The following is a 27,870-nucleotide window of genomic DNA, read 5'->3' on the forward strand; positions in this document are numbered from 1 at the left end:
CACTCCACCCCTCCACTCCTCCCTCCTCCACCCCTCCCTCCTCCACCCCTCCACTCCTCCCTCCTCCCTCCTCCACCCCTCCACTCCTCCCTCCTCCCTCCCTCCTCCACCCCTCCACTCCTCCCTCCTCCACTCCTCCACCCCTCCACTCCTCCCTCCTCCACCCCTCCACTCCTCCCTCCTCCACTCCTCCACCCCTCCACTCCTCCCTCCTCCACCCCTCCACTCCTCCCTCCTCCACCCCTCCACCCCTCCACTCCTCCACTCCTCCCCCCTCCACTCCTCCACCCCTCCCTCCTCCACTCCTCCACCCCCTCCACTCCTCCCTCCTCCACCCCTCCACCCCTCCACTCCTCCCTCCTCCACCCCTCCACTCCTCCCTCCTCCACCCCTCCACCCCTCCACTCCTCCACTCCTCCACCCCTCCACCCCTCCACTCCTCCACCCCTCCACTCCTCCACCCCTCCACTTCTCCCTCCTCCACTCCTCCCTCCTCCACCCCTCCACTCCTCCCTCCTCCACCCCTCCCTCCTCCACCCCCTCCACTCCTCCCCTCCTCCACCCCTCCACTCCTCCATCCCTCCACTCCTCCATCCTCCACCCCTCCACTCCTCCCTCCTCTCCTCCTCCACCCCTCCACCCCCCCCACCCCTCCACTCCTCCCTCCTCTACACCTCCATCCTTCCCTCTGGCTCCTTGGCACAGAAACATGCATGTCGTGCAGAGAGACTGTTTCCATCCTTGGTAATCCTCCACCTCCCTGTCCCCATATTTCTACCCCTCTCTGTTTGTCTCTCTGTTTCTCAATAAGCCACATAGGGAGTGTGGCGGATAGGATTGGATGGAAATAACCACCCTGTGAAAAATAAATGAAAGAAATCAAAGCAACCGAGAGAGAAACGCAGGAAGGACCACATGTGATATGGAAATGATGGCTTAGTCTCTAGCCTTCTGTTTTTCATTTACACAAGCAGGACTATTGGTGTTGTGTAATACTGTAGCATAGCGTGGCTAAGGCTAATTGAATTCAGGTCTTTCAAGTGCACTTGATTGTCTTATTTTGTTGTTGTACTTTTACCCCTTTTTTTCTCCCCAATTAAGTGGTATCCATTTGGTAGTTACAGTCTTGTCTCATCGCCGCAACTCCCGTACGGACTCGGGAGAGGCGAAGGTCGAGAGCCAATGCGTCCTCCGGAACACGACCCTGCCAAGCCGCACTGCTTCTTGACACAGTAGCCGCTTAACCAGGAAGCCAGACGCACCAATGTGTCGGAGGAAACACCGTCCAGCTGGTGACCGAAGTCAGCCTGCAGGCGCCCGGCCCGCCACAAGGAGTCACTAGAGCACAATGGGACAAGGATATCCTGTCCGGCCAAACCCTCCCCTAACCCGGACGACGCTGGGCCAATTGTGCGCCGCCTCATGGGTCTTCCAGTCACAGCCGGCTGTGACAGAGCCTGGGATCGAACCCGGGGCTGTAGTGACGGCCGACGGCCCCGGGATGCAGTGCCTTAGACCGCTGAGCCACTTGGGAGGCCACTTGATTGTCTTTAAAGTAGCATACTTTGTAGCTGATTTAAAGAGCTGTGTGTGGACTCTGTAACCCTCAAATCCCTCAGATGTACAGTTTAGAGTGATTTATAGCTGATTTAAAGAGCTGTGTGTGGACTCTGTAACCCTGAAATCCCAGTGTTCCCTGACGTCATCTGAGCCCATGTTGAGACTATGTAGACAAGGCTCAGTTTGTCACTTAACCTGTCCTCACACTAAGAATTCATATTTACATGTACATGCTGACAAAGGCCTCACCATGGCAAATGGAGCAAAAGGCATACCCCCCCCCACTCAAAAAACCCCCCCACAACATCTAAGAAGCCTACAAACTCCTTACAGTTTTGATAGATTCGATTTAACAGTCCATGAAAGAAGGAGAGACATTTCTTAACTCATAGACCCAACAGTCTTGGGTCTGTTATGGTTTGCATCCCAAATGGCATCCTATTCACCAATATATAGTGCACTACTCTTTGACAAGAGCCCTGGTCTCTCTGTCATGATGTACATTAGTAGGCTACAGCAATGGTACAGATACTTGTGTTTTCACCCTCCATCAGTGATGTTAGGACATCCAGGCTGATTACATTCTGTTATATTTCCCTGTTAGGACATCCAGGCTGATTACATTATGTTATATCTCCATGTTAGGACATCCAGGCTGATTACATAATGTTATATCTCCCTGTTAGGACATCCAGGCTGATTACATTCTGTTATATCTCCCTGTTAGGACATCCAGGCTGATTACATTCTGTTATATTTCCCTGTTAGGACATCCAGGCTGATTACATGCGGTTATATCTCCCTGCATTACTCAAAGACTTGAAAAAGAATTTCTCATTGTGTTTAATATTCATCATGAATACATTTCCCATCGTTGGCATGCTTCAGATTGCGTTCCAAATGGCACCCCTATCCACTTTATAGTGCACCACCTTTGACCAGGGCCCTGTGGTAGTAGTGCACCATATAGGGTGTTATTTGGAACAGCGGGATGACACATTAAATCAGGTTACGCAACTCTGATGTTTCTGAGAAGGGAAAAAGTATCTTCTAAACTAACTATCTCTGTGAACTAAATTGAAAGCGTACAAGACAGTCCTGTCTTCAACCCTTAACGTCTTGTTTTTGATTATGTTCTCTAGGCCTACCGAGCGCCACACGTCTGAAATGGCACCCTATTCCCTATATGGGTCATGCTACGTCTCTGAAATGGCACCATATTCCCTATATGGGTCATTCTACATTTCTGAAATGCCACCCTATTCCCTATATGGGTCATTCTACAGCTCTGAAATGGCACCCTATTCCCTATATGGGTCATGCTACATCTCTGAAATGGCACCCTATTCCCTATATGGGTCATTCTACAGCTCTGAAATGGCACCCTATTCCCTATATGGGTCATGCTACATCTCTGAAATGGCACACTATTCCCTATATGGGTCATTCTACATCTCTGAAATGGCACCCTATTCCCTATATGGGTCATTCTACATCTCTGAAATGGCACCCTATTCCCTATATGGGTCATTATACGTCTCTGAAATGGCACCCTATTCCCTATATGGGTCATGCTACATCACTGAAATGGCACCCTATTCCCTATATGGGTCATTCTAGATCTCTGAAATGGCACCCTATTCCATATATGGGTCACGCTACATCACTGAAATGGCACCCTATTCCCTATATGGGTCATTTTAGATCTCTGAAATGGCACCCTATTCCATATATTGGTCATGCTACATCTCTGAAATGGCACCATATTCCCTATATGGGTCATGCTGCATCTCTGAAATGGCACCCTATTCCCTATATATGGGTCATTCTACGTCTCTGAAATGGCACCCTATTCCCTATATGGGTCATTCTACGTCTCTGAAATGGCACCCTATTCCCTATATGGGTCATTCTATGTCTCTGAAATGGCACCCTATTCCATATACGGGTCTTTCGACATCTCTGAAATGGCACCCTATTCCCTATATGGGTCATTCTACATCTCTGAAATGGCACCCTATTCCCTATATGGGTCATTCTACATCTCTGAAATGGCACCCTATTCCCTATATGGGTCATTCTACATCTCTGAAATGGCACCCTATTCCCTATATGGGTCATGCTGCATCTCTGAAATGGCACCCTATTCCCTATATGGGTCATTCTACATCTCTGAAATGGCACCCTATTCCCTATATGGGTCATTCTACATCTCTGAAATGGCACCCTATTCCCTATATGGGTCATTCTACATCTCTGAAATGGCACCCTATTCCCTATATGGGTCATTCTACATCTCTGAAATGGCACCCTATTCCCTATATGGGTCATTCTACATCTCTGAAATGGCACCCTATTCCCTATATGGGTCATTCTACATCTCTGAAATGGCACCCTATTCCCTATATGGGTCATTCTACATCTCTGAAATGGCACCCTATTCCCTGTATGGGTCATTCTACAGAAGTGGTGCAAATTTGGGGTTGTAAAAAAATTGTAAATGGTATCCTATTTTCCCCCAAAACTTTCAGCACACGTCTTCCAGCATGTCACGTTGACATATATACTACTCACACACTTTGTTTGTATTGAATATTTGAAATATTTATCTGGATTTCTTACTAAACCCACTAAATGTGTCATGACTGAAACATAGTACAGAAACTGCAATAAAGGGAAAACAATGCACACTAGTGATAATTTGATGAACCTTCTAATTCTGTAATTTTTAATCTGCATACCAAATTAACAAAATAGTAAAAACAGTTTTTTATTTTTATTTTTTATACGTGATTTTCAAGAACTTTCAATTTAATTTGTTATGTGTAAAAAAAATAAAAAATCTTTAATATTACTGGGATTTTTTTGGGGGGTGGGGGAACAAACCTGAAACCAAACCCAAATCTAAACGCTATAGAAATTATAATGGACCTACATCTATAGTCCCTTCACTGTGTCCAGCTTGATAACAGTCATCTATAGTCCCTTCACTGTGTCCAGCTTGATAAGTCATTTGTAGTCTCTTCACTCAGTCCAGCTTGATAACAGTCCTTTATAGTCTCTTCACTGTGTCCAGCTTGATAACAGTCCTTTATAGTCTCTTCACTGTGTCCAGCTTGATAACAGTCATCTATAGTCCCTTCACTGTGTCCAGCTGGATAACAGTCATCTATAGTCCCTTCACTGTGTCCAGCTTGATAACAGTCATCTATAGTCCCTTCACTGTGTCCAGCTTGATAACAGTCATTTATAGTCTCTTCACTGTGTCCAGCTTGATAACAGTCATTTATAGTCTCTTCACTCAGTCCAGCTTGATTAGTCATTTATAGTCTCTTCACTGTGTCCAGCTTGATAACAGTCCTTTATAGTCTCTTCACTGTGTCCAGCTTGATAACAGTCATTTATAGTCTCTTCACTGTGTCCAGCTTGATAACAGTCATCTATAGTCTCTTCACTGTGTCCAGCTTGATAAGTCATTTGTAGTCTCTTCACTCAGTCCAGCTTGATAACAGTCCTTTATAGTCTCTTCACTGTGTCCAGCTTGATAACAGTCCTTTATAGTCTCTTCACTGTGTCCAGCTTGATAACAGTCATCTATAGTCTCTTCACTGTGTCCAGCTTGATAACAGTCATTTATAGTCTCTTCACTGTGTCCAGCTTGATAACAGTCATCTATAGTCTCTTCACTGTGTCCAGCTTGATAAGTCATTTGTAGTCTCTTCACTCAGTCCAGCTTGATAACAGTCCTTTATAGTCTCTTCACTGTGTCCAGCTTGATAACAGTCATTTATAGTCTCTTCACTGTGTCCAGCTTGATAACAGTCATTTATAGTCTCATCACTCAGTCCAGCTTGATAACAGTCATTTATAGTCTCTTCACTCAGTCCAGCTTGATAACAGTCCTCTATAGTCTCTTCACTGTGTCCAGCTTGATAACAGTCATTTATAGTCTCATCACTCAGTCCAGCTTGATAACAGTCATTTATAGTCTCATCACTCAGTCCAGCTTGATAACAGTCCTCTATAGTCTCTTCACTGTGTCCAGCTTGATAACAGTCCTTTATAGTCTCTTCACAGTGTCCAGCTTGATAACAGTCATTTATAGTCTCATCACTCAGTCCAGCTTGATAACAGTCCTCTATAGTCTCTTCACTATGTCCAGCTTGATGTCATTTATAGTCTCTTCACTGTGTCCAGCTTGATAACAGTCATTTATAGTCTCTTCACTCTGACCAGCTTGATAACAGTCATTTATAGTCTCTTCACTCTGACCAGCTTGATAACAGTCATTTATAGTCTCTTCACTGTGTCCAGCTTGATAACAGTCTCTTCACTGTGTCCAGCTTGATAAGTCCTTTATAGTCTCTTCACTGTGTCCAGCTTGATAACAGTCTCTTCACTGTGTCCAGCTTGATAAAATAATTTAGACAGTCGTGGAGCGATGTATAGAAGAGCATTTTTTGTAAATGTAATGGCGAGGACTGGATATAACTAGTTTTACTATAGACATTGCCATCGTGGGCTTCCACCACATACAGGTAGCCACTTGGTTGGGGGATTCATATGGGTTGGCAGTGATCAGCCAATGATCAGACAGCATTGTCTTCTTCAAATTGGGTTGCCTATGGTTTCGTAAACCAAAGGGTAATATCCAGGAGCCAAGATTTATACCAGGACATTGGTCCCAAGATCCAAACTCAGACACAGTGAGTTGAGACCATGACAAGTGAAAAGACCGAATGTATGTGGTCTTCAGATCAAGACCACCCAGTGAAGAGGACCATGGACCCATTTCTTCAATTGTAAGAAACTAAAGTAGAGTAACCTAGAATACAGTAGAGCATAGTTCAGTAGAATACAGTAGAGCACAGTACAGTAGAATACAGTAGAGCACAGTACAGTAGAATACAGTAGAGCCCAGTACAGTAGAATACAGTAGAGCATAGTACAGTAGAATACAGTAGAGCACAGTACAGTAGAATACAGTAGAGCACAGTGCAGTAGAATACAGTAGAGCACAGTACAGTAGAATACAGTAGAGCACAGTGCAGTAGAATACAGTAGAGCACAGTGCAGTAGAATACAGTAGAGCACAGTACAGTAGAATACAGTAGAGCACAGTGCAGTAGAATACAGTAGAGCACAGTACAGTAGAATACAGTAGAGCACAGTACAGTAGAATACAGTAGAGCACAGTGCAGTAGAATACAGTAGAGCACAGTACAGTAGAATACAGTAGAGCACAGTACAGTAGAATACAGTAGAGCACAGTGCAGTAGAATACAGTAGAGCACAGTGCAGTAGAATACAGTAGAGCACAGTACAGTAGAATACAGTAGAGCACAGTGCAGTAGAATACAGTAGAGCACAGTACAGTAGAATACAGTAGAGCATAGTACAGTAGAATACAGTAGAGCACAGTACAGTAGAATACAGTAGAGCACAGTACAGTAGAATACAGTAGAGCATAGTGCAGTAGAATACAGTAGAGCACAGTACAGTAGAATACAGTAGAGCACAGTGCAGTAGAATACAGTAGAGCACAGTACCGTAGAGCACAGTGCAGTAGAATACAGTAGAGCACAGTACAGTAGAATACAGTAGAGCACAGTACCGTAGAGCACAGTGCAGTAGAATACAGTAGAGCACAGTGCAGTAGAATACAGTAGAGCACAGTACAGTAGAATACAGTAGAGCACAGTACCGTAGAGCACAGTGCAGTAGAAAAACAGTACAGCAGAGTAGAGTACAGTCTATAACGTGCTATATACTGTAATGTAATGTTTTTGGCCAAATAGATGTCAATGTTTGGGCTCTAGGAGGGTTGGAGCCCCCTGCTGGTAATACATCTCGATACTCTGTGCTATTGTCCACTTCCTACATGATGGTCCTCTGTAGCTCAGTCGGTGGGGCCTGGATGCACCCTACTTTATAAATGGAGGATAACTTCACTGGTGCTGCCCCTGCTGTCACAGACGCCATAATAGCACAGAAACAAAGAGGAGACCTCGATATATCTATGCAGTGTCAATTGTTTCTTGTTTGGACAATATTGATTTAATTTGGACTTTAAAGAATCACTATAGCTTAGTTATCTTTTCATTTGGGAAGATGTACATCCCCAGCAAACATATATATATTTATATATATTTATTTATTATTTATTTTGTCCTAAAAACAGTACTTTATATATTTCTTGATAGATTAGATTTTTTTCGTTAGTGCCACTTAGAAGATGTACCAACTTGCACACAAATGTTCTCCTAAATGTTGTCAGACAGACTAGTGACCATGGTGGAGAGGGGGAACAATCCCATCACCTGGTGATTAGTCTCCATGGTGACCATGGTGGAGAGGGGAACAATCCCATCACCTGGTTATTAGTCTCCATGGTGACCATGGTGGAGAGGGGGACCAATCCCATCACCTGGTGATTAGTCTCCATGGTGACCATGGTGGAGAGGGGGACCAATCCCGTCACCTGGTTATTAGTCTCCATGGTGACCATGGTGGAGAGGGGGAACAATCCCATCACCTGGTGATTAGTCTCCATGGTGACCATGGTGGAGAGGGGAACAATCCCATCACCTGGTTATTAGTCTCCATGGTGACCATGGTGGAGAGGGGGACCAATCCCGTCACCTGGTGATATTTATAGGAGTGTGGTTTTTGGCCCATTCATTCTACAGTCTTTTTTTAAAGCAGGGTTTTAATACATAGGATGGACCACAGCTTCTGTCAGTCTCATAGGATGGACCACAGCTTCTGTCTGTCTCATAGGATGGACCACAGCTTCTGTCAGTCTCATAGGATGGACCACAGCTTCTGTCAGTCTCATAGGATGGACCACAGCGTCTGTCTGTCTCATAGGATGGACCACAGCTTCTGTCTGTCTCATAGGATGGACCACAGCTTCTGTCAGTCTCATAGGATGGACCACAGCTTCTGTCAGTCTCATAGGATAGACCACAGCTTCTGTCAGTCTCATAGGATGGACCACAGCTTCTGTCAGTCTCATAGGATAGACCACAGCTTCTGTCAGTCTCATAGGATGGACCACAGCTTCTGTCAGTCTCATAGGATGGACCACAGCTTCTGTCTGTCTCATAGGATGGACCACAGCTTCTGTCAGTCTCATAGGATGGACCACAGCTTCTGTCAGTCTCATAGGATAGACCACAGCTTCTGTCAGTCTCATAGGATGGACCACAGCTTCTGTCAGTCTCATAGGATGGACCACAGCTTCTGTCTGTCTCATAGGATGGACCACAGCTTCTGTCAGTCTCATAGGATGGACCACAGCTTCTGTCAGTCTCATAGGATGGACCACAGCTTCTGTCAGTCTCATAGGATGGACCACAGCTTCTGTCTGATAGTGTTGGTTTATTGTAATGTAGATAGTGTTGGTTTATTGTAATGTAGATAGTGTTGGTTTATTGTAATGTAGATAGTGTTGGTTTATTGTAATGTAGATCATTGTTGGTTCGTCACCTGTTTATTTGTCTGAAGTTCTTAAATGGCGACTGCCTTTATTAAAATGCAACAAATCCTTTTGAAAACGGCCTTTATGGCATCGATATGGGTTTAGAAACAGTTATTCTTGTGTCAAGATTGAGTACATACGATCATGACGGTCTTTAAGTCAGTCTGGTCTAAAATGGAGTTTATAACATCCGTGCATAACAACGGGTGTTCTGTTGACTGATGTTTTGTACAACATCCCTCTTTTTGGCGGCACCCCAAAACAACTTCAACGACGGCAGTCTCAGACTGAAGTATGTGCCCAACGTAGAGCAGCAGAATAATTCAGTTAGAGTCATCAGGCCAATCTGTATTCAGTATGAGGTATTAAAAAATGCAGATATGTATCTCTCGCTCTCTCTCTCTCTCTCAGATGTAAACTCTGTGTGTGTGTGTGTGTGTGTGTGTGTCTTGGCCAGCTGTGTTAGTTAGCATGTGGATTAATTCCTGCTGGTTATCTGTGCTAGATGTAATGAGGCAGCCCTGGCTAGCAGTGGTAATCAGGCTGCCTTCCTTTGTTCCCTCGCTCTTCCCTCTCCTCTCCTTACTCCCCCATCCTGCACTTCTAAACTGATAGCTTGGAGAGAGTCAAATTGAAGGGGATTACAAACTAATGTAATGGCAGACCCCAATTCACCAGGCAACCTACATGGTGATTCTCCAAGACAGGCTCTGGTATCCAGGAAGCAGCATTTCAAGACCTGGCTAAAATAGGAGGGGGTAGCTGGGTCCTCTAGCTAATATAGGAGGGGGTAGCTGGGTCCTCTATCTAATATATGAGGGGGTAGCTGGGTCCTCTAGCTAATATAGGAGGGGGTAGCTGGGTCCTCTAGCTAATATAGGAGGGGGTAGCTGGGTCCTCTAGCTAATATAGGAGGGGGGTAGCTGGGTCCTCTAGCTAATATAGGAGGGGGTAGCTGGGTCCTCTAGCTAATATAGGAGGGGGGTAGCTGGGTCCTCTAGCTAATATAGGAGGGGGTAGCTGGGTCCTCTTGCTAATATAGGAGGGGGGTAGCTGGGTCCTCTAGCTAATATAGGAGGGGGGTAGCTGGGTCCTCTAGCTAATATAGGAGGGGGTAGCTGGGTCCTCTAGCTAATATAGGAGGGGGGTAGCTGGGTCCTCTAGCTAATATAGGAGGGGGCAGCTGGGTCCTCTAGCTAATATAGGAGGGGGGTAGCTGGGTCCTCTAGCTAATATAGGAGGGGGTAGCTGGGTCCTCTAGCTAATATAGGAGGGGGTAGCTGGGTCCTCTAGCTAATATAGGAGGGGGTAGCTGGGTCCTCTAGCTAATATAGGAGGGGGTAGCTGGGTCCTCTAGCTAATATAGGAGGGGGTAGCTGGGTCCTCTAGCTAATATAGGAGGGGGTAGCTGGGTCCTCTAGCTAATATAGGAGGGGGTAGCTGGGTCCTCTAGCTAATATAGGAGGGGGTAGCTGGGTCCTCTAGCTAATATAGGAGGGGGTAGCTGGGTCCTCTAGCTAATATAGGAGGGGGTAGCTGGGTCCTCTAGCTAATATAGGAGGGGGTAGCTGGGTCCTCTAGCTAATATAGGAGGGGGGTAGCTGGGTCCTCTAGCTAATATAGGAGGGGGTAGCTGGGTCCTCTAGCTAATATAGGAGGGGGTAGCTGGGTCCTCTAGCTAATATAGGAGGGGGGTAGCTGGGTCCTCTAGCTAATATAGGAGGGGGTAGCTGGGTCCTCTAGCTAATATAGGAGGGGGTAGCTGGGTCCTCTAGCTAATATAGGAGGGGGGTAGCTGGGTCCTCTAGCTAATATAGGAGGGGGTAGCTGGGTCCTCTAGCTAATAAAGGAGGGGGTAGCTGGGTCCTCTAGCTAATATAGGAGGGGGTAGCTGGGTCCTCTAGCTAATATAGGAGGGGGTAGCTGGGTCCTCTAGCTAATATAGGAGGGGGTAGCTGGGTCCTCTAGCTAATATAGGAGGGGGTAGCTGGGTCCTCTAGCTAATATAGGAGGGGGTAGCTGGGTCCTCTAGCTAATATAGGAGGGGGTAGCTGGGTCCTCTAGCTAATATAGGAGGGGGTAGCTGGGTCCTCTAGCTAATATAGGAGGGGGTAGCTGGGTCCTCTAGCTAATATAGGAGGGGGTAGCTGGGTCCTCTAGCTAATATAGGAGGGGGTAGCTGGGTCCTCTAGCTAATATAGGAGGGGGTAGCTGGGTCCTCTAGCTAATATAGGAGGGGGTAGCTGGGTCCTCTAGCTAATATAGGAGGGGGTAGCTGGGTCCTCTAGCTAATATAGGAGGGGGGTAGCTGGGTCCTCTAGCTAATATAGGAGGGGGTAGCTGGGTCCTCTAGCTAAAATAGGAGGGGGGTAGCTGGGTCCTCTAGCTAATATAGGAGGGGGTAGCTGGGTCCTCTATCTAATATATGAGGGGGGTAGCTGGGTCCTCTAGCTAATATAGGAGGGGGTAGCTGGGTCCTCTAGCTAATATAGGAGGGGGTAGCTGGGTCCTCTAGCTAATATAGGAGGGGGTAGCTGGGGCCTCTAGCTAATATAGGAGGGGGGTAGCTGGGTCCCCTAGCTAATATAGGAGGGGGTAGCTGGGTCCTCTAGCTAATATAGGAGGGGGTAGCTGGGTCCTCTAGCTAATATAGGAGGGGGTAGCTGGGTCCTCTAGCTAATATAGGAGGGGGTAGCTGGGTCCTCTATCTAATATATGAGGGGGGTAGCTGGGTCCTCTTGCTAATATAGGAGGGGGGTAGCTGGGTCCTCTAGCTAATATAGGAGGGGGTTGCTGGGTCCTCTAGCTAATATAGGAGGGGGTAGCTGGGTCCTCTAGCTAATATAGGAGGGGGGTAGCTGGGTCCTCTAGCTAATATAGGAGGGGGTAGCTGGGTCCTCTAGCTAATATAGGAGGGGGTAGCTGGGTCCTCTAGCTAATATAGGAGGGGGTAGCTGGGTCCTCTATGTAATATATGAGGGGGGTAGCTGGGTCCTCTAGCTAATATAGGAGGGGGTAGCTGGGTCCTCTAGCTAATATAGGAGGGGGTAGCTGGGTCCTCTAACTAATATAGGAGGGGGTAGCTGGGTCCTCTATCTAATATATGAGGGGGGTAGCTGGGTCCTCTAGCTAATATAGGAGGGGGTAGCTGGGTCCTCTAGCTAATATAGGAGGGGGTAGCTGGGTCCTCTAGCTAATATATGAGGGGGGTAGCTGGGTCCTCTAGCTAATATAGGAGGGGGTAGCTGGGTCCTCTAGCTAATATAGGAGGGGGTAGCTGGGTCCTCTAGCTAATATAGGAGGGGGTAGCTGGGTCCTCTAGCTAATATAGGAGGGGGGTAGCTGGGTCCTCTAGCTAATATAGGAGGGGGTAGCTGGGTCCTCTAGCTAATATATGAAGGGGGTAACTGGGTCCTCTAGCTAATATAGGAGGGGGTAGCTGGGTCCTCTAGCTAATATATGAAGGGGGTAGCTGGGTCCTCTAGCTAATTTAGGAGGGGGTAGCTGGGTCCTCTAGCTAATATAGGAGGGGGTAGCTGGGTCCTCTATCTAATATATGAGGGGGGTAGCTGGGTCCTCTAGCTAATATAGGAGGGGGGTAGCTGGGTCCTCTAGCTAATATAGGAGGGGGTAGCTGGGTCCTCTAGCTAATATAGGAGGGGGTTGCTGGGTCCTCTAGCTAATATAGGAGGGGGTAGCTGGGTCCTCTAGCTAATATAGGAGGGGGGTAGCTGGGTCCTCTAGCTAATATAGGAGGGGGTAGCTGGGTCCTCTAGCTAATATAGGAGGGGGTAGCTGGGTCCTCTAGCTAATATAGGAGGGGGTAGCTGGGTCCTCTATCTAATATATGAGGGGGGTAGCTGGGTCCTCTAGCTAATATAGGAGGGGGTAGCTGGGTCCTCTAGCTAATATAGGAGGGGGTAGCTGGGTCCTCTAGCTAATATAGGAGGGGGTAGCTGGGTCCTCTATCTAATATATGAGGGGGGTAGCTGGGTCCTCTAGCTAATATAGGAGGGGGTAGCTGGGTCCTCTAGCTAATATAGGAGGGGGTAGCTGGGTCCTCTAGCTAATATATGAGGGGGGTAGCTGGGTCCTCTAGCTAATATAGGAGGGGGTAGCTGGGTCCTCTAGCTAATATAGGAGGGGGTAGCTGGGTCCTCTAGCTAATATAGGAGGGGGTAGCTGGGTCCTCTAGCTAATATAGGAGGGGGGTAGCTGGGTCCTCTAGCTAATATAGGAGGGGGTAGCTGGGTCCTCTAGCTAATATATGAAGGGGGTAGCTGGGTCCTCTAGCTAATATAGGAGGGGGTAGCTGGGTCCTCTAGCTAATATATGAAGGGGGTAGCTGGGTCCTCTAGCTAATATAGGAGGGGGTAGCTGGGTCCTCTAGCTAATATAGGAGGGGGTAGCTGGGTCCTCTATCTAATATATGAGGGGGGTAGCTGGGTCCTCTAGCTAATATAGGAGGGGGGTAGCTGGGTCCTCTAGCTAATATAGGAGGGGGGTAGCTGGGTCCTCTAGCTAATATAGGAGGGGGGTAGCTGGGTCCTCTAGCTAATATAGGAGGGGGTAGCTGGGTCCTCTAGCTAATATAGGAGGGGGGTAGCTGGGTCCTCTAGCTAATATAGGAGGGGGTAGCTGGGTCTCTGGGTGGAAGCCTGGGTTTCACTGTGTGTCTATTCTCTAGATGGATTTTCTAGTGAATTAGTAGAATGATCAGAAGGTCTTTGATAAAGTGCTTGCTCTCAATCTGTCTTCTTGTGACTGACCCCGGCCTGTACGTTCTCTGTTGGGTTACCAACAGTTCTACATGATTTATATTGACTGACCTGTTTTCTTTCTAGAGGTTTACTGTAGTGACTAAGCCTCTGTGTGTTCTCTGTCTTCCCAGGTCTACTGATCGGGTCTGGCTGTGCTCTCTACCCGCTGGGCTGGGACAGTGAGGAGGTCCGACAGACCTGCAACAACACCTCCGACCAGTTTGAACTGGGTGAGTTGATTTCACTCTTCCATCCGCAATGTAGAACTGTACAGAGTTTACAACATAGATCTGTACAGAGTTCACTCCTCCATCCTCAACGTAGATCTGTACAGAGTTTTCAACATAGATCTGTACAGAGTTCACTCCTCCATCCACAACGTAGATCTGTACAGAGTTCACAACATAGATCTGTACAGAGTTCGCAACATAGATCTGTACAGAGTTCACAAACATAGATCTGTACAGAGTTCACAACATAGATCTGTACAGAGTTTACACCTCCATGCCAGCAAGGAACATGAAAATATAGACACACACATTGTAAACTCACACTGTGGAAGTATTGATGCTATAGGCTACTGTAACTTTAGTTCCTTGGCAAGTCAGACGTCAAACCTCGTGGTTTAAATTTAGAGTACATCGGTCCCCATTTGTCCTGTGAACTCCTGTACATAGCAGGTATACTGAGGAGTCCCCATTTGTATGGTGTAAAGATTGATTTGTGGGAGAGAAAAATTAAACGATTTAATCCATTTTAGAATAAAGTAATGTAACAAAATGTGAAGCAAAAAAAAAATGAAAAGGGTCTGAATACTTTTGGACCCTGTCAAAATCATTCGGAGAAAAAAAACATGCAAAACATTTTGACAATCAAATGTTCCCCCACAAAAAGAACAAGTGCCATGAGTCTTGAACATAAATGTTTAAGACTTAAAAACAGTGAATCGGTATAGAATCTTATTTAAACCTTTAACACCAAAACAGCCTATAGATATGAATTAATGTGAGTTGTTCTATCAGCGTTGTTGTTGTCTGCATAAATGTTTGTTATATGAAGATGACTCTGTAGCTGTAGTTGTGTAGCGGGTCATTATATTCTGAGAGTGTCTCTGAGCATCATTCTTCTCAGTACAGAGACAGATAGTTGTCGGTCTCAGATCGCACCCTATTCCCTATATAGTGCACAATTTTTTAGACTAGAGCCACATAGACACTGAATAGGGAACGGGGTGCCATTTTGGACACAGTCAGGTGTCCTCTGGGACTACCCAGCATGCATTGGGAGAAGAAAACAGACAGTTTGTCTCAGCACAGATGTTGTGATGTCTCTACAGTCAGCCTGTATCACCCCCACAGGGATTAGTAGGCAACTATGAAGGAGATTTAGAGATAGAGAATGGGGTTTGTTATTCCTATAAAGTGAGGCTGTTTATACAACATTTGGAATAATGATAATAGTGTAGTCAATGTCCAATATCTTTGGGGTAACTATGGGGTATCTTTTTATTTTTTATTTTTTTTATTTAACCTTTATTTAACTATGCAAGTCAGTTAAGAACAAATTCTTATTTTCAATGACGGCCTAGGAACAGTGGGTTAACTGCCTTGTTCAGGGGCAGAATTATACATTTCTATGAGGTCTATCAGGTGATTCCTCATGAAACAAGGACAAAATACCATTATTTGGGGATTTTCACAAAATATAATCCATAGAATAGTGTTTTGGAGGAAGGATTGTTGACATATATTTGACATTTGTATCTAAAGCATAATTGAGAAACAACTAATCAAAGATGGCATATTTATCACATTTTGGCCTACCCAGACTTCCTTTAATACTCCATAATGAAACATTATATTAAAGGAGGCACCTACAGATGAAACATTATATTAAAGGAGGCACCTACAGATGAAACATTATGGAGTATTAAAGGAGGCACCTACAGATGAAACATTATGGAGTATTAAAGGAGGCACCTACAGATGAAACATTATATTAAAGGAGGCACCTACAGATGAAACATTATATTAAAGGAGGCACCTACAGATGAAACATTATGGAGTATTAAAGGAAGCATCTACAGATGAAACATTATATTAAAGGAGGCACCTACAGATGAAACATTATGGAGTATTAAAGGAGGCACCTACAGATGAAACATTATATTAAAGGAGGCACCTACAGATGAAACATTATATTAAAGGAGGCACCTACAGATGAAACATTATGGAGTATTAAAGGAGGCATCTACAGATGAAACATTATATTAAAGGAGACACCTACAGATGAAACATTATGGAGTATTAAAGGAGGCACCTACAGATGAAACATTATATTAAAGGAGGCACCTACAGATGAAACATTATATTAAAGGAGGCACCTACAGATGAAACATTATGGAGTATTAAAGGAGACACCTACAGATGAAACATTATGGAGTATTAAAGGAGGCACCTACAGATGAAACATTATATTAAAGGAGGCACCTACAGATGAAACATTATGGAGTATTAAAGGAGGCACCTACAGATGAAACATTATATTAAAGGAGGCACCTACAGATGAAACATTATATTAAAGGAGGCACCTACAGATGAAACATTATATTAAAGGAGGCACCTACAGATGAAACATTATATTAAAGGAGACACCTATAGATGAAACATTATATTAAAGGAGACATCTACAGATGAAACATTATATTAAAGGAGGCACCTACAGATGAAACATTATGGAGTATGAAAGGAGACATCTACAGATGAAACATTATGGAGTATTAAAGGAGGCACCTACAGATGAAACATTATATTAAAGGAGACACCTATAGATGAAACATTATATTAAAGGAGACATCTACAGATGAAACATTATGGAGTATTAAAGGAAGTCTGGGTAGGCCAAAATGTGATAAATATGCCATCTTTGGTAAGTTATTTCTCAATTATGCTTTTAGATAAAAATGTCAAATATATGTCAACAATCCTTCCTCCAAAGAATCATTCTATTGACTACATTTCGTGAAAATCCACAAAATCATGGTATTTTTGTTGTCCTGGTTTCGTTAGGAATCACCTGATCAGTATCCTTGAGGGCATCTTGTCTCGTGTTTAAGTATGGTTTAGGGAGAGGTAGATTTAGCAATGTCTTCTGGAATGTGTGTCAGAGAAAGTCCAGTACCATTGTCATTCAGTGTTGACCTGTTATAGAGAGGTATAATGCCTGTTATAGAGAGGTATAATGTCTGTTATAGAGAGATATAATGTCTGTTATAGAGAGGCATAATGTCTTATAGAGAGGTATAATGTCTGTTATAGAGAGGTATAATGTCTGTTATAGAGAGGTATAATGTCTGTTATAGAGAGGTATAATGTCTGTTATAGAGAGGTATAATGTCTGTTATAGAGAGGTATAATGTCTTATAGAGAGGTATAATGTCTGTTATAGAGAGATATAATGTCTGTTATAGAGAGGCATAATGTCTTATAGAGAGGTATAATGTCTGTTATAGAGAGGTATAATGTCTGTTATAGAGAGGTATAATGTCTGTTATAGAGAGGTATTATGTCTGTTATAGAGAGATATAATGTCTGTTATAGAGAGGCATAATGTCTTATAGAGAGGTATAATGTCTGTTATAGAGAGGTATAATGTCTTATAGAGAGGTAAAATGTCTTATAGAGAGGTATGTCTGTTATAGAGAGGTATAATGTCTGTTATAGAGGTATAATGCCTGTTATAGAGAGGTATAATGTCTTATAGAGAGGTATAATGTCTTATAGAGAGGTATAATGTCTGTTATAGAGAGGTATAATGTCTGTTATAGAGAGGTATAATGTCTGTTATAGAGAGGCATAATGTCTGTTATAGAGAGATATAATGTCTGTTATAGAGAGATATAATGTCTGTTATAGAGAGGCATAATGTCTTATAGAGAGGTATAATGTCTGTTATAGAGAGGTATAATGTCTGTTATAGAGAGGTATAATGTCTTATCGAGAGGTATAATGTCTTATAGAGAGGTATAATGTCTTATAGAGAGGTATGTCTGTTATAGAGAGGTATAATGTCTGTTATAGAGAGGTATAATGTCTGTTATAGAGAGGTATAATGTCTGTTATAGAGAGGTATAATGTCTTATAGAGAGGTATAATGTCTTATAGAGAGGTATGTCTGTTATAGAGAGGTATAATGTCTGTTATAGAGAGGTATAATGTCTGTTATAGAGAGGTATAATGTCTGTTATAGAGAGGTATAATGTCTGTTATAGAGAGGTATAATGTCTGTTATAGAGAGGTATAATGTCTTATAGAGAGGTAAAATGTCTTATAGAGAGGTATGTCTGTTATAGAGAGGTATAATGTCTGTTATAGAGGTATAATGCCTGTTATAGAGAGGTATAATGTCTTATAGAGAGGTATAATGTCTTATAGAGAGGTATAATGTCTGTTATAGAGAGGTATAATGTCTGTTATAGAGAGGTATAATGTCTGTTATAGAGAGGCATAATGTCTGTTATAGAGAGATATAATGTCTGTTATAGAGAGATATAATGTCTGTTATAGAGGCATAATGTCTTATAGAGAGGTATAATGTCTGTTATAGAGAGGTATAATGTCTGTTATAGAGAGGTATAATGTCTTATCGAGAGGTATAATGTCTTATAGAGAGGTATAATGTCTGTTATAGAGAGGTATAATGTCTGTTATAGAGAGGTATAATGTCTGTTATAGAGAGGTATAATGTCTGTTATAGAGAGGTATAATGTCTGTTATAGAGAGGTATAATGTCTGTTATAGAGAGGTATAATGCCTGTTATAGAGAGGTATTATGTCTGTTATAGAGAGGTATAATGCCTGTTATAGAGAGGTATGTCTGTTATAGAGAGGTATAATGCCTGTTATAGAGAGGTATAATGTCTGTTATAGAGAGGTATAATGTCTGTTATAGAGAGGTATAATGCCTGTTATAGAGAGGTACAATGTCTGTTATAGAGAGGTATAATGTCTGTTATAGAGAGGTATAATGTCTGTTATAGAGAGGTATAATATCTGTTATAGAGAGGTATAATGCCTGTTATAGAGAGGTATTATGTCTGTTATAGAGAGGTATAATGCCTGTTATAGAGAGGTATGTCTGTTATAGAGAGGTATAATGCCTGTTATAGAGAGGTATAATGTCTGTTATAGAGAGGTATAATGTCTGTTTTAGAGAGGTATAATGCCTGTTATAGAGAGGTACAATGTCTGTTATAGAGAGGTATAATGTCTGTTATAGAGAGGTATAATGTCTGTTATAGAGAGGTATAATGCCTGTTATAGAGAGGTATAATGTCTGTTATAGAGAGGTATAATGTCTGTTATAGAGAGGCATAATGTCTGTTATAGAGAGGTATAATGCCTATTATAGAGAGGTATAATGTCTTATAGAGAGGTATAATGTCTTATCGAGAGGTATAATGTCTGTTATAGAGAGGTATAATGCCTGTTATAGAGAGGTATAATGTCTGTTATAGAGAGGCATAATGTCTGTTATAGAGAGGTATAATGCCTATTATAGAGAGGTATAATGTCTTATAGAGAGGTATAATGTCTTATAGAGAGCGTATAATATCTGTTATAGGAGGTATGTCTGTTATAGGGAGGTATGTCTGTTATAGAGAGATATAATGTCTTATAGAGAGGTATAGTGTCTGTTATAGAGAGGTATAATGTCTGTTATAGGGAGGTATGTCTGTTATAGAGAGGTATGTCTGTTATAGAGAGGTATAATGTCTGTTATAGAGAGGTATAGTGTCTTATAGAGAGGTATAGTGTCTGTTATAGAGAGGTATGTCTGTTATAGAGAGGTATAATGTCTGTTATAGAGGGGTATAATGTCTGTTATAGAGAGGTATGTCTGTTATAGAGGTATGTCTGTTATAGAGAGGTATAATGTCTGTTATAGAGAGGTATGTCTGTTATAGAGAGGTATAATGCCTGTTATAGAGAGGTATAATGCCTGTTATAGAGAGATATAATGTCTGTTATAGAGAGGTATGTCTGTTATAGAGAGGTATGTCTGTTATAGAGGTATAATGCCTGTTATAGAGAGGTATGTCTGTTATAGAGAGGTATAATGCCTGTTATAGAGAGGTATGTCTGTTATAGAGAGGTATAATGCCTGTTATAGAGAGATATAATGTCTGTTATAGAGAGGTATGTCTGTTATAGAGAGGTATAATGCCTGTTATAGAGAGGTATAATGCCTGTTATAGAGAGGTATAATGTCTGTTATAGAGGTATAATGCCTGTTATAGAGAGGTATAATGCCTGTTATAGAGAGGTATAATGTCTGTTATAGAGAGGTATAATGTCTGTTATAGAGGTATAATATCTGTTATAGAGAGTTATAATGCCTGTTATAGAGAGGTATAATGCCTGTTATAGAGAGGTATAATGCCTGTTATAGAGAGGTATAATGTCTGTTATAGAGGTATAATGTCTGTTATAGAGAGGTATAATGCCTGTTATAGAGAGGTATAATGTCTGTTATAGAGGTATAATGTCTTATAGAGAGGTATAATGTCTGTTATAGAGAGGTATAATGTCTGTTATAGAGAGGCATAATGTCTTATAGAGAGGTATAATGTCTGTTATAGAGAGGTATAATGTCTGTTATAGAGAGGCATAATGTCTGTTATAGAGAGGTATAATGTCTGTTATAGAGAGATATAATGTCTGTTATAGAGAGGCATAATGTCTTATAGAGAGGTATAATGTCTGTTATAGAGAGGTATAATGTCTGTTATAGAGAGGTATAATGTCTGTTATAGAGGTATAATGTCTGTTATAGAGAGATATAATGCCTGTTATAGAGAGGTATGTCTGTTATAGAGAGGTATAATGTCTGTTATAGAGAGGTATAATGTCTGTTATAGGGAGGTATGTCTGTTATAGAGAGGTATAATGTCTGTTATAGAGAGGTATAATGCCTGTTATAGAGAGGTATGCTTATCGAGAGGTATAATGTCTTATAGAGAGGTATAATGCCTGTTATAGAGAGGTATAATGCCTGTTATAGAGAGTATAATGTCTGTTATAGAGGTATAATGTCTGTTATAGAGAGGTATAATGTCTGTTATAGAGGTATAATATCTGTTATAGAGAGTTATAATGCCTGTTATAGAGAGGTATAATGCCTGTTATAGAGAGGTATAATGCCTGTTATAGAGAGGTATAATGTCTGTTATAGAGGTATAATGTCTGTTATAGAGAGGTATAATGCCTGTTATAGAGAGGTATAATGTCTGTTATAGAGGTATAATGTCTTATAGAGAGGTATAATGTCTGTTATAGAGAGGTATAATGTCTGTTATAGAGAGGCATAATGTCTTATAGAGAGGTATAATGTCTGTTATAGAGAGGTATAATGTCTGTTATAGAGAGGCATAATGTCTGTTATAGAGAGGTATAATGTCTGTTATAGAGAGATATAATGTCTGTTATAGAGAGGCATAATGTCTTATAGAGAGGTATAATGTCTGTTATAGAGAGGTATAATGTCTGTTATAGAGAGGTATAATGTCTGTTATAGAGGTATAATGTCTGTTATAGAGAGATATAATGCCTGTTATAGAGAGGTATAATGTCTGTTATAGAGAGGTATAATGTCTGTTATAGAGAGGTATAATGCCTGTTATAGGGAGGTATGTCTGTTATAGAGAGGTATAATGTCTGTTATAGAGAGGTATAATGCCTGTTATAGAGAGGTATGTCTTATCGAGAGGTATAATATCTTATAGAGAGGTATAATGCCTGTTATAGAGAGGTATAATGCCTGTTATAGAGAGGTATAATGTCTGTTATAGAGAGGTATAATGTCTGTTATAGAGAGGTATGTCTGTTATAGAGAGGTATAATGCCTGTTATAGAGAGGTATGTCTGTTATAGAGAGGTATAATGCCTGTTATAGAGAGGTATGTCTGTTATAGAGAGGTATAATGCCTGTTATAGAGGTATAATGTCTGTTATAGAGGTATAATGTCTTATAGAGAGGTATAATGTCTGTTATAGAGAGGTATGTCTGTTATAGAGAGGTATAATGTCTTATCAAGAGGTATAATGTATTATCAAGAGGTATAATGTCTGTTATAGAGAGGTATAATGTCTGTTATAGAGAGGCATGTCTGTTATAGAGGTATAATGTCTTATAGAGAGGTATAATGTCTGTTATAGAGAGGTATAATGTCTGTTATAGAGAGGTATAATGTCTGTTATAGAGAGGCATGTCTGTTATAGAGAGATATAATGTCTGTTATAGAGGTATAATGTCTTATAGAGAGGTATAATGTCTGTTATAGAGAGGTATAATGTCTGTTATAGAGAGGTATAATGTCTGTTATAGAGAGGCATGTCTGTTATAGAGAGATATAATGTCTGTTATAGAGGTATAATGCCTGTTATAGAGAGGTATAATGTCTGTTATAGAGAGGTATAATGTCTGTTATAGAGAGGTATAATGCCTGTTATAGAGAGGTATAATGTCTGTTATAGAGAGGTATAATGTCTTATAGAGAGGTATAATGTCTGTTATAGAGAGGTATAATGTCTTATAGAGAGGTATAATGCCTGTTATAGAGAGGTATAATATCTGTTATAGAGAGGTATAATGCCTGTTATAGAGAGATATAATGCCTGTTATAGAGAGGTATAATATCTGTTATCGAGAGGTATGATGCCTGTTACAGAGAGGTATAATGTCTGTTATAGAGAGATATAATGTCTGTTATAGAGAGCTATAATGTCTGTTATAGAGAGGTATAATGTCTGTTATAGAGAGGTATAATGCCTGTTATAGAGAGGTATAATATCTGTTATAGGGAGGTATAATGCCTGTTATAGAGAGGTATAATGTCTGTTATAGAGAGGTATAATGTCTGTTATAGAGAGGTATGTCTGTTATAGAGGTATAATGTCTGTTATAGAGAGGTATAATGCCTGTTATAGAGAGGTATAATGCCTGTTATAGAGAGGTATAATATCTGTTATAGAGAGGTATAATGTCTGTTATAGAGAGGTATGTCTGTTATAGAGAGGTATAATGCCTGTTATAGAGAGGTATAATATCTGTTATAGAGAAGTATGTCTGTTATAGAGGTATAATGCCTGTTATAGAGAGGTATAATGTCTGTTATAGAGAGGTATAATGCCTGTTATAGAGAGGTATGTCTGTTATAGAGAGGTATAATGCCTGTTATAGAGAGGTATAATATCTGTTATAGAGAAGTATGTCTGTTATAGAGTTATAATGCCTGTTATAGAGAGGCATAATGCCTGTTATAGAGAGGTATAATGCCTGTTATAGAGAGGTATAATGTCTGTTATAGAGAGGTATAATGTCTGTTATAGAGAGGTATAATGTCTGTTATAGAGAGGTATGTCTGTTATAGAGAGGTATAATGCCTGTTATAGAGAGGTATAATATCTGTTATAGAGAAGTATGTCTGTTATAGAGGTATAATGCCTGTTATAGAGAGGTATAATGTCTGTTATAGAGAGGTATAATGCCTGTTATAGAGAGGTATGTCTGTTATAGAGGTATAATGCCTGTTATAGAGAGGTATAATGTCTGTTATAGAGAGGTATAATGCCTGTTATAGAGAGGTATGTCTGTTATAGAGAGGTATAATGCCTGTTATAGAGAGGTATATAATGTCTGTGATAGAGAGGTATAATGCCTGTTATAGGGAGGCATGATGTCTGTTTAACTTCAGTTTTAACCCTTTTTAGTGAATGAGTGTCTCTGCAACAATGACCCTATTTCACACACAGGAGGGAGAAGTCAGAAGCTTGAACTAAAATGTCACGTAGTCCAAGACCTTTTCCCCTCAAAGGAAACATTTTGAAGCTAAGATGCTAGTGTACGTTTAGCATAGAAGCTAAGATGCTAGTGTACGTTTAGCATAGAAGCTAAGATGCTAGTGTGTGCTTTTGAGTGTCCTCAAAAGACCTTCGCTTGAAAAACAAGAATAAAGCAGCATTAGTACCGTTTGTCCATTTTGAGATGCCGTAGCCAAAAATAGACAAAATTAATCTAAGATAACTAAAGAAATATGTCATAAATTTTTGACGTTTTTGCAGAGGTGATTTTAGTCACACATTTTTACATAACATGTTTTGGATGAAAACGAGCCGTCTCTCATTGAATGTCAACAAAGACTTTATTAAAGAATCCCTACTGTTGACCACCGACGAAGGGGCGTAGACTTCCCGAACAGCCAAAAATAAAATAAAAACCTTCACCGTAGTTCAAAACAAACAAAAACCTCACAAAATGTTGTCATTAATATATACACAAACTCCTCCAAACTATTTCAGCTGGGAAGCATGTGGATGCCTTTAGTGTAGATGCTAAGATGCTAGTGTACGTTTAGCACAGAAGCTAAGATGCTAGCGTACGTTTAGCATAGAAGCTAAGATGCTAGCATACTTTTAGCATAGAAGCTAAGATGCTAGCGTACGTTTAGCATAGAAGCTAAGATGCTAGCGTACGTTTAGCATAGAAGCTAAGATGCTAGCGTGCGTTTAGCATAGAAGCTAAGATGCTAGCGTACGTTTAGCATAGATGCTGTAATTTAGCACAACGAGATATAGGCCCTTAAACTGGGAATTAAACTCCAACAACATATCAACCACCACAGACGCTGCTGCCATAACCCAATACTCACACAAACATGAATATTTACATTTGTACTGTCAAAATGTAGCATCTCTCTCTCTGTCTCTCTCTCTCTCTCTCTCTCTCTCTCTCTCTCTCTCTCCTCTCTCTCTCTCTCTCTCTCTCTCTCTCTCTCTCTCTCTCTCTCTAGGTTCCTGTGAGATTGGCTGGGCCTACTACTGTACGGGTGCTGGGGCCGCTGCTGCAATGCTGCTGTGTACCTGGATGGCCTGTTTCTCAGGGAAGAAACAGAAGCAGTACCCCTACTAGATGAACCAGCTGGGGGAGGGAGGAGGAGAGGGGGGTACCCCTACTAGATGAACCAGCTGGGGGAGGGAGGAGGAGAGGGGGGTACCCCTACTAGATGAACCAGCTGGGGGAGGGAGGAGAGGGGGGTACCCCTACTAGATGAACCAGCTGGGGGAGGGAGGAGGAGAGGGGGGTACCCCTACTAGATGAACCAGCTGGGGGAGGGAGGAGAGGGGGGTACCCCTACTAGATGAACCAGCTGGGGGAGGGAGGAGTGGCATTTGGAAGGCATCCTAGAGGAGCCACTTGGTGGGAGGAAAGAGAAGAGACAGGCCTACAGGCTACTACAGGCTACTGCAGGCTACTACAGGCTACTGCAGACTGCTACATGCTACCAAAGGCTACTGCAGACTACTACAGACTACTACAGGCTACTACAGACTACTACATGCTACTACATGCTACTACAGACTACTACAGACTACTGCAGGCTACTACAGGCTACTACAGACTACTACATGCTACTGCAGGCTACTACAGACTACTACAGACTACTACAGGCTACTACAGACTACTACATGCTACTAAAGGCTACTACAGACTGCTACATGCTACCAAAGGCTACTGCAGACTACTATAGACTACTACAGGCTACTACAGACTACTACATGCTACTGCAGACTACTACAGGCTACTACAGACTGCTACATGCTACTAAAGGCTACTGCAGACTACTGCAAGCTACTGCAGACTACTACAGGCTACTACAGACTGCTACATGCTACTAAAGGCTACTGCAGACTACTGCAGGCTACTGCAGACTACTACAGACTACTACAGACTACTGCAGGCTACTGCAGGCTACTACAGACTACTACATGCTACTACAGGCTACTACAGACTACTACATGCTACTGCAGACTACTATAGACTACTACATGCTACTACAGACTACTACAGACTACTGCAGACTACTGCAGGCTACTACAGGCTACTGCAGACTACTATAGACTACTACAGGCTACTACAGACTGCTACATATTACTAAAGGCTACTGCAGACTACTATAGACTACTACAGGCTACTACAGACTACTACATGCTACTACATGCTACTGCAGACTACTACAGACTACTACATGCTACTGCAGGCTACTACAGACTACTACATGCTACTGCAGGCTACTACAGGCTACTGCAGATTACTACAGACTACTGCAGGCTACTACAGACTACTACAGACTACTACTACAGGCTACTACAGACTACTACAGACTACTACTGCAGGCTACTACAGACTACTGCAGACTACGACAGGCTACTACAGACTACTACATGCTACGACAGGCTACTACAGACTACTGCAGGCTACTACAGACTACTACAGACTACTACAGACTACTACAGGCTACTGTAGGCTACTACAGACTACTACAGACTACTACAGACTACTGCAGACTACTGCAGCTACAGTAGCCTGCAGTAGCTAGTGATGACAGATAACAGCTACAGGCTATAGTATACATAACAATCAAAGGCACACTGAGTGACCTGAAGTGTTCTGCTCTGATCATGATGGGACCCAGGCCAACTGACTGCTACAACTGCAGTACAAGACAACACACGTCTTCAGAAGCTTAGGCATCATTCTTCCTCTTCCTAAATGAACAATGCATCCACTTTCATATGCTCCGCGCCACATGGGCGGCCGCGCCAGGCGAGCGCTCGGACTCGGCAGACAGACCAAGGCAGAGACTGACTACTAGGACTACAGGACAAGACAGACCAAGGCAGAGACTGCACTGGACTCGGCGCGCCGGCGAGCGCCAGGCTACAGGACAAGACAGACCAAGGCAGAGACTGACTACTAGGACTACAGGACAAGACAGACCAAGGCAGAGACTGACTACTAGGACTACAGGACAAGACAGACCAAGGCAGAGACTGACTACTAGGACTACAGGACAAGACAGACCAAGGCAGAGACTGACTACTAGGGCTACAGGACAAGACAGACCAAGGCAGAGACTGACTACTAGGACTACAGGACAAGACAGACCAAGGCAGAGACTGACTACTAGGGCTACAGGACAAGACAGACCAAGGCAGAGACTGACTACTAGGGCTACAGGACAAGACAGACCAAGGCAGAGACTGACTACTAGGGCTACAGGACAAGACAGACCAAGGCAGAGACTGACTACTAGGACTACAGGACAAGACAGACCAAGGCAGAGACTGACTACTAGGACTACAGGACAAGACAGACCAAGGCAGAGACTGACTACTAGGACTACAGGACAAGACAGACCAAGGCAGAGACTGACTACTAGGACTACAGGACAAGACAGACCAAGGCAGAGACTGACTACTAGGGCTACAGGACAAGACAGACCAAGGCAGATACTGACTACTAGGGCTACAGGACAAGACAGACCAAGGCAGAGACTGACTACTAGGGCTACAGGACAAGACAGACCAAGGCAGAGACTGACTACTAGGACTACAGGACAAGACAGACCAAGGCAGAGACTGACTACTAGGACTACAGGACAAGACAGACCAAGGCAGAGACTGACTACTAGGGCTACAGGACAAGACAGACCAAGGCAGAGACTGACTACTAGGGCTACAGGACAAGACAGACCAAGGCAGAGACTGACTACTAGGACTACAGGACAAGACAGACCAAGGCAGAGACTGACTACTAGGGCTACAGGACAAGACAGACCAAGGCAGAGACTGACTACTAGGGCTACAGGACAAGACAGACCAAGGCAGAGACTGACTACTAGGGCTACAGGACAAGACAGACCAAGGCAGAGACTGACTACTAGGACTACAGGACAAGACAGACCAAGGCAGAGACTGACTACTAGGACTACAGGACAAGACAGACCAAGGCAGAGACTGACTACTAGGACTACAGGACAAGACAGACCAAGGCAGAGACTGACTACTAGGACTACAGGACAAGACAGACCAAGGCAGAGACTGACTACTAGGGCTACAGGACAAGACAGACCAAGGCAGATACTGACTACTAGGGCTACAGGACAAGACAGACCAAGGCAGAGACTGACTACTAGGGCTACAGGACAAGACAGACCAAGGCAGAGAC

General features: G+C 42.8%; 1 protein-coding gene across 1 annotated transcript in view; it reads left to right on the forward strand.

Annotated features, from left to right (window-relative positions):
- LOC106581552 (LHFPL tetraspan subfamily member 6 protein) overlaps positions 1 to 26,448 on the forward strand; it is a 157,864-nt gene extending 131,416 nt beyond the window's left edge. Inside the window, exons 3-4 of the mRNA XM_045704121.2 lie at positions 13,935 to 14,033; positions 24,653 to 26,448. Of these exons, the coding sequence (XP_045560077.1) occupies positions 13,935 to 14,033; positions 24,653 to 24,771 (218 nt within the window). The 3' untranslated portion in view covers positions 24,772 to 26,448. The remainder of the gene's footprint in view (positions 1 to 13,934; positions 14,034 to 24,652) is intronic.
- Positions 26,449 to 27,870: the final 1,422 nt, after the last annotated feature.

Source organism: Salmo salar, chromosome 20 (genome assembly GCF_965601325.2).
Source record: "Salmo salar chromosome 20, fSalSal1, whole genome shotgun sequence".
In the NCBI taxonomy this organism is placed as follows: Eukaryota; Metazoa; Chordata; class Actinopteri; order Salmoniformes; family Salmonidae; genus Salmo; species Salmo salar.